Source organism: Pteropus alecto, unplaced genomic scaffold (assembly GCF_000325575.1).
Source record: "Pteropus alecto unplaced genomic scaffold, ASM32557v1 scaffold35, whole genome shotgun sequence".
Classification (NCBI taxonomy): Eukaryota; Metazoa; Chordata; class Mammalia; order Chiroptera; family Pteropodidae; genus Pteropus; species Pteropus alecto.
The window spans coordinates 1,590,380-1,603,670 of NW_006437828.1; the positions used below are offsets into that span (position 1 = coordinate 1,590,380).

Sequence of the window (13,291 nt, forward strand, 5' to 3'; positions counted from 1 at the left end):
CTCTGTATTGTTCAAAGGGAGAAACAGAGGTAAAGATATTAAGAACTTTAGGCCTTGTTAATTTGTGTGATGGAATTACAAGGATGACCAGTTAAGAGGATAGACATCTAGAAAAAGTCTAAACTTTAAGGGAAGAAGTAGAACATGAAAGATGTGCAAAGAAAAAAAAAAAAAAACAGGAAAAATAAAAGCATGGATAAAGCCAGACAAATAGAAGATATAATGTAAGGTGGTGGAAACAAATATTTTATAAATCACAATAAAAATTTTAAAGACCATAAAATTTGATAGAGAAAATCTAGCCTTATGCTGTTTGACACCTACCTATAACACAAGGATATAGAAAAGTTTGAAGTAACAATAGTTAATGAACTGCAAGACAAATATTAATCAAAAGAAAGAGGGAAACTATGTTATTTACAGATAAAGTAGACTTAAGAGAATATTACTTCATGATGATAAAAAGCTTAGTTCACCAGAATAATACATTCTAAAATTTGCATAATGACAAAGCTCCAAAATAAATGTAAAAATTGATAAGTTCTAAAAATAAATTGATAGATGTAGTATTATATTAGCCCTAACTTACTGATAAATCAAACAGGAAAGTATTAAAGATATGGGAACTATAAACAATTCAATTAACGTATTTGATTTGATTAACACAGAACCCAGCTGCAATTAAAGAATACACATTCTTCTCAATCATAAGTGGAATTTTCATCAAATTAATCACATACTAGAGACCATGAAAGGCATTTTAGAACACATTAAATAACTTCGGTGTCAAGGAAGAAATCATAGAAGAAAATTTAGACCTGAACAGTATTGAAACTATTCCACATCAGAATTTGAGACGCAGTAATAGTAGTGTTAAAAATTTACATCCTGAGTGCTTCTATTAAATCAGAAAGACAATATTAAAGCAAGCATCTGACAAAAGGAATTGTATAATCCTAGATGAAATCAGAGGGAAATGAAGGAATAAAGGAAGGAAAGAATGATGAAAGAGTTAATTTTTTTTAAAGCCAAAATGTGGTTATTTTGAAAGACAAGTTAATTAGATAAACTTATGAAAGGATTAATCAAGAAAAAAATAATGTTGAGACTATAACAAGGAATATAGTAACAGATACAGAAGACAGCAAAAAGAAAAGAACATACTATAAAAATTTGTGGGCCAGAATTGGAGAGGCTGATGAAATAGGTAAGCTCCGGGGGAAAAAAATACATACTGAAACTAACTTTAAAAGAAATAGAAAGCTTGAATAAGCCTATACCTAATTTTTAATTTAATGATTTATTTTGAATCTTCCAACAAACTAAATACTTGGCCCAAAAAGTTTTACAGATGAGTTTTACCATATTTTAATGAAATGATTATTCTAAACTAATAGAGTATGTAAAAAAAAAAAAAAAAAAAAGTCCAAATGTTCAAAGAAATAAACTCATGTCCAAGTTGAGTTCATCCCAGAATGAAAGTGTGCTTTAATAGTAGAATATTCCTAAATATAATTTATCACTTAAAGAGTTTCGATAGATTGAGAAAAATATTTGCTAAAATTTCACCCTTGATCATGTTTTGAAACAAGACAACAGACTTGTTGAACAAACTGATTGACTATTTTATCCCTAAGTAGGCAATTAGGAAAAAGCAGGAGCCCTCTTAACCTAAGAATAGGAATTTAACTCCTAGCTAGTACAGCAAGATAACAAAGAAATGAAAAGTAGAGAAATTGAAAATGGAGAAACTAACCATTCATTATGTTTGTCTATGAATAATACAAAAAGGAACCTACAGGAAAATTATTAGAAATAAGGAATTTTATTAATGGAATATTATATGTATCAATGGAATAAAATATGAATTAGTTACAAAATATGAAGAATCATTTTTCCCAAAAGTAGCAAAATCTGATTTTTGTATATTTTTTATTGTAAAGGTTACATAAATTTAGAAAAAAAAATTTTCATAATCCTGTCTCACTACCACATATAGCATTTCAGTGCATTCCTCATCTTTCTCATATACTTTTATTTACTTTTTAAATTAAATTTATTGAGATGACATTGGTTAATAAAATTAATTAAGTTTCAGCTGTGCAATTCAGTAATACATCATCTGTATCTTGCGTCGTGTTCACCACCCAGAGTCAAATCTCCTGTCACCATATATTTGACCTCCTTTACCCTTTTCCACCTCCTCCCTCCCCCGCTCTGGTAACCACTAAACTGTTGTCTGTTATGTCTATGGGTTTTTGATTGTTGCTTTCAGTTTATGTCCTACATTTGAGTGAAATCATGGTTCTCAACTTTTTCTGACTTATTTCACTTAACCTGATAATCTCAAGATCCATTTGTGTGTCGCCAATAGGATTTCATCTTTTCTCATGGCTGAGTAATATTCCATTGTATATATGTACCACATCTTTTTTATACAATCATCTTTTGAAGGACACGTCAGTTGTTTCCATGTCTTGGCCACTGTGAATAATGCTGCATTGAACATAGGAGTGAGTGTATCTTTTTGGATAAATGTTTTCAACTTTTTAGGGTAGATACCCAGGAGAGGGATTGCTGGGTCATGTGGCAATTCTATTCTTAGTTTTTTGAGGAACCTCCATACTGTTTTCCACAGTGACTGTACCAACTTACATTTTCACTGGCAGTGTATGAGGGTTCCTTTTTTTTCTCACAACTTCTCCAAAACTTGTTATTATTTGTCCATTTGATGGTAACCATTCTGACAGGTGTGAGGTGGTATCTCATTGTGATTTTGAGTTGTATTTCCCTTGTAGCTAGGAAGGTTGATCATCTTTTCATATATCTGTTGGTCGTTCTGAAGCTCTCCTTTTATTCATCAACTTTATTTCTGTCCTAGAGAGCAGTGGTTTTCAAACTTTTGACTGTAACCCACATTGTAAAATTGTAAATGGGACCCAGGACTCTTACGTATATGTGTTTTAGAACAGAAAATCTTCAAAAACAATACTTATCCCTATTGTTTGTGTTATGTTCTAAAATACTCTGTTCTCTTTCACTTAAAGAGTGGCTGTCACTTGTTTCTAGACATTTAAGAACCAACTGATGGGACCTACCATTTTAAAACTCTTACATATATATGCAAGTAGACATGTACAAAATGTTTAGATCTGTATTGTTCATCATAGCCAAATATTGGAAACAACACAAATCCACTGATAAGAGAGTAAATAATAAAACAACATTATAAGCAATGAAAATGAGGTGCAGTTTATACAAAATATTGATGAATCTTAGAAACAATGTTGAGTGACAAAAGCAAGTCAAAAGAGTTTATAATAATGATAATGCAGTTTTCAAAAAACTCAAAGATAATGTTTATGATAATCACAATTTATGGAGGATTACACTGTGTTAGGCTGTTCTAAATTTCACACACACACACACACACACACACACATACTCTCATTTAAATTTCCTGGGTTTTGGTCATGTTGGTTACTCTGAGGGAAAATACGTTGTATAATGCTATACTGTATATTTTAACTAGTTATGACAAATTCTTGTTATTGTATAGAAAAGAAATTATAGGTAGGAATAATTGTGAGCTCATATATTTTATTTCCTTTCAGAATATACATATACACACATATTCATTAACATATCTCTATATTTTTGTATACATATATTAATATACCTATGTATTTTTACATAGATATTCTAGGATCTACTTCCACCATATAAAGCCCGTGGGCCTTAGGAACTCAGATAATTATTGATTATGCCTTTGAAACAAAGTAAAAAATGCGACTGAAGTTTCGAAACCCACTGGTCATTGCTGTGACCACTAAGCCTACATACAGATCTTTCAGACAAGACATATGCCAGCCTATGCCTGAGAGGCTATGCAAACATTCAAAGAATTTTTTCTGGCATCACATAGTCAAACGTGATTGGTGGCAATACAGTTTATTTGCCAATCGAATAAACAGAAAACTAGTCAAGAATAAGATGAATTAAAAAATCAGTTTCTTATAGCTGACTGTATAGCTCACCCTTAACTTTTCCTTTCTGGCTTTGGAATTAGAATTAAAGTAACTAAGAGGCAGTTTATCTAGAATAATTTGGTTCTCTAACTATTCAGCTTTTCTGTTTTATGCTACTTTTACTTTTCAACATTTAGAATAAAAGAAAATCCTAAATTGCTATTTGTACTGGAATATTAGTTTTAGACTAAATACCTATTTCTATGCTGTCTGTTGGTATTTTTTCAGTTAAAGTTCTTCTCCTAATAGTTCTAATGTCAGAATAAATTGTCTTAAACGAGATAGGCTTTTAAATGAAAATCAATAGTGCTTTTTCCATAAAACAAAATAACTTCAAGAATTACTTCAGACCTCATTTTGTAATATAAACATTTTTTAAAGGCCCTGGGAAGTAATTTTAATTTTTTATTACCCAGTGGAATACCAAAAAGGTGTGGCAATTATATTTGGTAATATGTAGTCTGTTAAATACTCTCATCGAAAGGCATCCAGTCATTAAAGTAGAAACTCCACATCAGAAAAATTTGTGCTTTATTAAGTTTCATAAATAAACTACATGATGTATTTTGTATCTATCACAGGTGTCTCTTCTTCACTTTCCTCAAGCAAGAAATACAATTTTGATTTCTGAATATTTTCTTTTTCTCCTCTGCCATCCATTCTTCCTACACTATCTCCCTTCCACACACATACATGGGTACATATGCACATACACACATACAAATATACATGCTTGTCTTTGAAACCATGCTTATTTTCTTTTATGTCGCCTTCTCCTACCTTCCTAACTTACGTTGATTTTTATAGCAGCTGTTGTCTTATAGCTAGCACTTAACATAATATGAAGTCACAAGGTAGGAAAAAACAAATGATAGCAAATTGTCAAATCATCCCTCTGCCTCTTCCTACTTCCCTTTTATTGGACCAGTTCTTAACCATTCCATGCTGGAATGGAGAATGCAGAATCTGTTTTGTAAATCGGAGAGTTACACATTAAAGCAGCTATTATTACAGCTGGCATCTCATAGCTTAGCAATAATGTGTTAATATATTTCATGAACCATGAGGAGTTTGAGAATTTACTTTGTTAGCCCGGCACCATTCCATGCATGTTGGCAGAGGACACAAGATCGTGGGGTCAGAGACAAAGAACAGTCGATTACAGCAATAGCAGTAGCCACAGTGAACAATTTTGTAGATTCCTGAGTCCAAATTCCCATAAGGCAATGTTAAGAGGGCCAGGTTTAATTTCTCCAGAGTACACAGTAGTTTATCTTACTAGAGAAAAACCATGAACTTAGGGAACCTAGTCTTTTTAAAGAGATAATAAGACTGCTCAACCTTCTCTCCAGTTTATCATATTGGACATCAAAGAAATACATTTGCTTAAGAGGGAGACACTATCCTTATCCTTCAAGACTGTTCATTATACAAATATCCTTAAAAAGATGGCTCGAAACCAAGGTTCCTGATTAGTACTTACGTCTTAGAGTACTTAGTCTTGTACTGTGCAGCTCGAAAATCTCCAGTTGTTTTCTAGTTCCCTTAAAAGAAAATCCAGCTGCCCTATCTTGGCCCAGAAGACCATAAATCCTAAATGAGCAGGACTTAGCAGATCTCTCAGCCACTGTCTACTGGTTGCCTTTCAGTCTCTCAGACCCACCAATGGGCTTTGCATTTGTTCTTCCTCCAGAGCGTCATCTTGCTAGTTCCTTGATATCGAAGGTTCAGCTTGAGTCAAATCAGTGAGTGAGGCTTTACTGACCATCTAATGTCAAGTGGCTCCCATGCACGCTGTCACATCACCCTGTGGTTTGTTTTTCCCTAGTGCTGTGTTAAACTTTTTGCTGTTTATGGTCTGTCTTTGCCTCCTGGCCCACCTTATCCCATAATGTAAACTTGTTATAGAGCTATGTGTATACCTCAAGTCATTAAATAGTACCGTTTACTACTGAATCTCTCAGTATTTACTGAATGAATGGGTGGATGGATGAATTAATATTCTCTCTGTGCTTTTTATTCCTCTTCTTTTCCCTTGTACTTTTCCTTTTATCGTTTTGGTTAATATTAAACTTAATTGATTCCTAATGAAAAATTTGCACTATCTTTAGGGTTAAAAAATATTACAGCAAAAAAGGAATTAATCCACCCCCAAAATAACATAAGCCATCTACTTGTTTAAGTTTAATTATACACTTTTCTATTTAATGCTATTAGTGATAAACCAGCAGTTAGATAACCTGTTGGATTCATTGGTACTGAGAATACAATCTCCGTAGGAGACTATACTATGATGCCACGCTGTTTGTTGGCACTTAGAAATATCCATGTTTACCTGCTAATTCCCACTAATGCTATATGAGACATTTCTTGCTTTGTATAAAACTTAGGAAATAAGAAATTAACTGATCACATATCTATTGAGATCTTCTTATGGTTTATATGTTGTTATTCTTTCTAATGATCAGAGGGCCTGCCTTTGAAATAACTATTTCTTTAGTCACCCTCATGATACTTCTCTCTATGTGAGAACAATTGTTAAACGATTGTTTACCATTACAGAATTTCAGCTTTTTTGTTATTTCCTCAAGTATTTTACTTGTATTCAATAGGTTACTTAGCAGAGGAAGTATGGCAGGTTAATATACTTGCTAGATATTCCTTTGGAAATATATATAGAAAGTTTTGATTTGTAAATTAAATGGTTTTTATTTTTAGTTTCTGCCTCCTTCTCTTAGTTGATTCCACTAAGATGCAGGTGCTTTTAACATAACTGTTGTATTTATAGATACATGACATATTTAGCAAGATTCACATGCTAATCTTTTAAAAGACTATGTTACTAACATAAGGACTAACCATTATCTAAAAGATACTTAATCGCAGTTCTACAGATTAATAATTTCCCTTTTCTTTGTGGAATCACTGTGATTAAAATTGATCATTTTTCAAAATCAATTTTTTATAGCAAGCAATAAAGGAAAATGTCAAAAAGAGAGAAGCAGAGGAAAAACAAAAACGTGCCAGAATAGCCAAAGAATTGGCAGAGAAAGAAAGACTTGAACGCCAACAAAAGAAAAAGCGCTTGTTAGAAATGAAGACAGGTGAGTACTGTCAAACTTGCTGTTTATACTGTGTACACTCAAGATTTATACTGGTTACTTTCTTAGCAGTTTAATATACTTGAGTGAAAAAGGAAGATATGGTTACTTGTTTGTATAGTTAACCTGTAGAGCGATTCAGTTTTCTTTTAGGCTTTCTCTCCTTTAGTTACTAACTAGTAGTGTTTCTATTCTAATAGTCATAGGTGATTTTGGTTCTCTGGTGTACTCCTGTATTTCCAGTATATTTACATTTTTTTTTTTACTACTATTTCAACAACTAATCTGTAATCATTTGTGTCAATTAACTATAGGGAACTGTGGGAAGTTCTACAGGCCAAGTAACCTGGTTTCTTTTACAAAATATACTAAGGGAGGAAAAAAGTGTTGCTGGGGAAACTTGATGATTAAAAGCAGCTTAAGAGACATCAACCAATTGCAGTAAATGGAGCTTAAGTATATTCCAGTCCAAACAAATATAGAAAAAAGCAGCCTGAAGATTTTGAATACTTTTCTTCCAGACATGACAATGATGTTGTGGATATGTGTTAAAGTATTTTTTAGAGACTCATGCTGAAATATTATAGGTGAAAGAATGCAATGTTTGGTATATCAGTCAAAGTAGTCAGCATGACTGCAAAGTAGATGGGCATAAAAGTAAAACAAGATTGGCGATAAGTACTAATTGCTAAAGTTGAGTGATGGGTACTTGGAGGGAAGACTGTTTTTACTACACTATTTTCTCTCCTTTTGTGTATTTAAAAACTTTTCTTTAGTTAAAAGCTCTTGGAAAAATTAAAAGGAAAAAATAGCAAAATCACAGTTTTACAGAGAGAGATATATATATGTATTTTCCAAAGCTAAAAGATACCACAAACTTAGGAACAGCAAAAGAATTAAGTAAATTGTAGTTATATTTCACCCCTGAAAATTCTGGCTCCTAGCCACTAAGGATTACAGAAGGCTTTAATTAAAATCCATCAACTTCACTGCTAAATTACCGTAGTTTATAATTCAGGGCTGCAGATTCACCTGAGGTTTCCCCAGGGGTAGACAGAGATGCCTTCTTGCCTTCTTTACATTCATTTTTACAGACATATTTTATCTTTAATAAAGCAAACTGAGTACCTTAAAATATCGCACGTTTCTTCCAGGGGAAAAGATCATCCAAGTACGATCTCTTTTTATAAGAGTACTCTTGAAATTCAGGAAGTCTTCTCATAAATATCTTAAAGTGTAAACAAAAATGGAGATCAGAAAGGTTTAGCGTTGATTTTTAACATGTGCTTCTGAAAGTCATTTAAAAACCATTACTGCCTAGTTTACCAAACATTCTGGTGTTGGAACATTAGCTCACTTAGTGTTGGGTAAAGTGTCATCTAGATGAGTTACTTGATTGCAGATTGGCGGTATTGTTTGTTGTGCGTTTTGCTCTAGGTTCTCTCACACAGAGCCTCTCAGCAATTTTCTGTTCTATCAGTCTAGAAAGTTGTAATCTGTTAGGAAGCAAAGATTTTCATGAAACTTCAAATCCAAAGTAATCTTAATTATAGTTTTATTTAACATTATATTTCTCCTGAAGTAAAGTTCCAATTTTAAAAATTAATGTTTTTTATTTTTTCTAATTTTATCTAATTTTCCAATTTAAATATAACACTTTTACGTCATAGAAAACACCTACAAAGTAATAGGTAGATCTAAAGACCATCACCCATAATCCTCCTATCTAAAGAATCACCATTAATATTTTGGCACTTTTTTCTTTCAGTTTTAAGTTTTTCTGTTTTTTAATGATAGCCATATGATCCTAGTTTAGTATCTTGCTTTATTTTGCTGAACTTTGTTTCATGTTGTGCTTAACTTGTAGTTAATTCTTAATATCTGTGTCATTGCATCTACTGGGTATGTCATGTCAAATTTAACTTGCATTAGTAACGAGGTCATAGAACAATAGTTATTTCCATCTGTTTAATGTGATAAATACATTTATGTATAAATAATTGAAAAAATGTTTGCAGTTATTAGGATGTGGCCTAGAAAAGGATAATTATTTTAAGACTTTCGATGCATATTGCCAAATTGATTTCCAAAAGTCTTATTCTAATTTCCACCAACTCTTAATATTAGTGCATGAATGTGCCTTGGCTGAGTATTCTCATTTTTTAAGCTTTTTGTTAATAGATTAGAAAGTTGTGTTTTGTTATCTTTGCATTTCTTCGAGTACTACTGAGGTTGGGCATTTTTTCGAGTGTTCTTGGTGTTTGTATTTCTTCCTTTGTGAATTGTGTTGTCTTAGTTTTTTTCTTATTGATTTATACAAGTTAGCTCATTATGCATCAGTATTTAACTTTTAAATATATTTTCTCAGTTTGGCTTTCTATTTTTATATCTTGACATATAAAAGTGTTTCATTTTTGTTATGTGTTTAATTATATTTTGCTTTCGTGATTTTCTGTCTTTAAGTTTACAAAGTCATCCTTTCATCATTTTTATATCCACTTCAATTTTTTCTACTTTCCTTTTTTTATACTACTCTGCTTCATTTATTATGATTCTTCCTTAATCATTCATATATTTGACATACAGATTTTACTATACCAAGGTCTGTTTCTTAATTTTATCAAGACCTCTAAAATGTAACCTTCAGTTATGGTTAATAATTGATTTATGTTGGTTTCAGAAAGGTAATTTATGTTGAAGATGTTACTTTTAATTATTAAAGTAGATTTGGATATTTTGATTTTTAAAATAAATTTAAGGAAAGGTTTCTATTGTATCATTTGTTAATCATGGAACTCATCTTATTTGACCTATTGGATTATTTTATAAAAATTTTTCTATACTGTCTCTTCCCAAACATCGTCTGCAAATTATTATAGACGGATATCAAATAAATGTAAAGATCTCCTAAAGCCTTTATTATTCTGAAGTCCTTATGTGCCATACATTTTGACATTTTCCGGGAGAGTATTCTTCAAAGGATAGTCTGGGTAACATTGATTTATATAAGTGATAGTCAATAAATACTTCAAAATAAACACTATATTATGTGTGAATATTTTAATAGATTTAATCAAAAATTTAATCAGAAAAATCATCTTGATACAAGATGAGAACATTTGATACAACAGAAGGCTATGAAGAAACAAAGATACTTTTGAAACATTTTCTCCCCTTTAGAAACATTTGAATGTTTTGGAAGTGAACTTTAAACTTTTTTTTTCTTGTTGAATATGGAATTTTAAAGAATCTAGGAATGTACCCCAAATTTCACATTACTAAACCTGTAATTTTCTCACCAAAGTGAAAGATCTATTATAAAAGTCCAATAAATGATGATTCCTCTGAATAGTCTTTAGTTTTCCTTTAAACATAACATAATTATTAATATCGAAAGACAAAATATTCAGTCTCAATATAGCTGTTATTACCCAGTAAGTCTGATAATTATCAAATATAATAGTACTTATTTATTGATACCTTTTTTCATGTTTAAAAATAGGATAAGTAGGCAGTCACTTTCCTTTCTGTATTAGATGTAGAATATGCTTTATGTCAAATCATAATTTTTATAACATTTGTGGCTTTTTGAAGTAAAAGGTACAAACCAGTATGTCTAATTAGCACATAATTACTGAAAATATTCTTAGACAAAATATCACTTTTTGACACATTTAACAGATACACTGAATATACATTTTTGATATTTGACAAATACCACCTTCAATAAAGACATTGTATTTTTATGAAAAATATAAGTGCTATGGTCTTTCAGTATTTTATCGCTATAGAAAAAAATGTAATAGCTAGGCCACCTTCATTTCTTTTATTCATCAACAAATAGTTTGGGTTTCTTTTTTCTGTATGTTGGGATTACAGTGATAAATAAGAATAAGGTCCTGTTATAATGAAGTTTAAAATTCTAATGAATCAGACAACCACATGTATAAAATAATTATAGATTATAAAAAGTTATACGAAGTAAAATAAAACAGGGTAATGAGATAGAGAAATGGGGACTGGCTGGGGTGGGGAGTGGGGTGACAAAAGTTGGTCTTAGAACTAAAGAGAATATCAGTGTATATCAAACTTATTAATATACAGTACTGGTTATATAAAGCTCCTTAGAAATTGATAGGAAAGCCAGTCTCGTGTTTATATACTATATACTATTTGTACTCAAATAGGGTCTTTTTTGAACATCTTATTGTGAGTATCAGCTAAAGCTTTATGTTACCTTTCCACATAGATATTATATTTTAATACAGAACATAGCCCAGTCGACCCCTGAACAGCACTGGGGTTATGAGCCCCCACCCCCAATGCAGTCGAAAATCCACGTCTAACTTTTGACTCCCCAAACACTTAGTTATTCCTCAGTATTTGCAAGAGTGGGTTCCAGGAGCCCCACAGATACCACAGCCCACCCATGCATAGGTCAGTTCCTGCAGTTGGCCCCCTGCTTCTGGGGACTCCCAGCCACTGATGAGAAACAGCACAGGCTTTTACTGAAAGAAAAACCCACACGTAAGTGGACCCACAGGATTTAAACCTGTGTCGCTCAAGGGTCAACGGAACTGCTCTTTGTAGAAGTTGTCAACCTGGCTTTAAAAAGAAAAGAAAAGAAAACGTAGAAGTGCCAGTTTTTGCATTTATATTAGTATTTTGTCACTTCTCTGGACCAGGAACTTTTAGTTTTATTTTTACATGTAGGACACACACCCCTGCATGATGGAGGAAGAAAAACGGCTTCACATGATCCCTCCATAACCCCACAGGAAGCTTCCTTCCATATATTTTCGTGACTTTAGTATTTTTACCATGCACATGTGACCTGTATTTTTTCACAGATGTTCAGATTCTTCTTTCACCACCTGAGATAGTAAAGTAATCCCCACTCTCTCTCAGCCGTCATCAATCATTACTTGCCCTTGGCAAGAAAGCGGAGAAATTATTTGTAAGTCTACTATTTATTATCACTACTCTTTCAGAATGCAACTTTTGTGAATAGAGCGAAAATATAGAATAGTGGGCTACATTTCCCTAAGAATAAAAATGAAGCATTAAAAATCTTTTTTGAGCAGCAAAGTTCTAAAAAAGCACAGCATCTGATATTATCGTATTATAGCATTAAAAGGGCATTTTTCTCATTTTTGTTTTCTTTAAAAATGATGAGCCTGAAGGTCTCTTAAATATTCACATATATAGTTTTGGTAATTTATGTCGAATGATTTGATATTTCACTAAATAAACAAGCAAATTACAGTTTCGTAATGTCTTTATTTAATCAGTATGTGACTGTTGAATACATTTCCTAAGGTTAATGTTTAAATTTGAATTGTTTTAATTTAGAAGATGCCCAAATTATTAAATATGTGATATAGAAACTAGTAAGTACCGACACTAGTATTTATTTAAAGTGCATAGCTATTCTTATGTGTAATCATTTCTAGTAAGACAAATAGTAACAGCAATTTTATGTGATTATGTACAAGTTTTTTGAAACTGCATTTCTGTTCCTTAATCATGGAAACGAATAGGGCATTTGATAATAGAATTCAAATATTATGCTTTAAGACTTCCTGAGTATGTAAGTCGATTCACATAATTTCTAAATAGCACATCAGAATGGCCTTGAAATGGACCCAGTGTTGTATAATTATGTTTTGCGGGGGAAGTAAATAAGAGCTTATTTAATGGAGCAATAAAAACTATATGAGCAGCTTCTATATTTTAGTCTTTAGGTTACAATTTGTTTATTATTTATTAGATTTAAATGTCTCATTTGGTGCAACTTCAGTCTATTAAATAAAGAGATAATTAGCTTTTAGAAATCTGTTGTTTACCCACATGGCCAAAACTGCTCCTTTGTTTTCCATTCTGCAATTTAGAGTAACTAAGCAATTAGGCCTCCATTTTAGAGGAAATGCATATTACATAAATACTACTTGGGAATGTCTGCCAGTCTCAACAGATATGCAATTAATGCGTATACTTGCTTTCATAAAGGCTTTGACAATTACCCTGTCCTCTACAGATAACATAAAACTTAGATTATTTTCCATAATTGTGTATATTCTAGCTTTATGCAGTAGGGCTTTCAGTTTTCTAGCATTATTGGCAATTGATGCGTATAAATAGGCCAATAGTTTTAATCTTTTC

At 31.9% G+C, this 13,291-nt stretch overlaps 1 protein-coding gene across 1 annotated transcript in view; it reads left to right on the forward strand.

The window, feature by feature from the left end:
* Positions 1 to 13,291, forward strand: part of DIAPH3 (diaphanous related formin 3) — a 435,206-nt gene that overhangs the window by 301,614 nt on the left and 120,301 nt on the right. Inside the window, exon 24 of the mRNA XM_006914939.3 lies at positions 6,997 to 7,132. Coding sequence (XP_006915001.1) covers positions 6,997 to 7,132 — 136 coding nt within the window. The remainder of the gene's footprint in view (positions 1 to 6,996; positions 7,133 to 13,291) is intronic.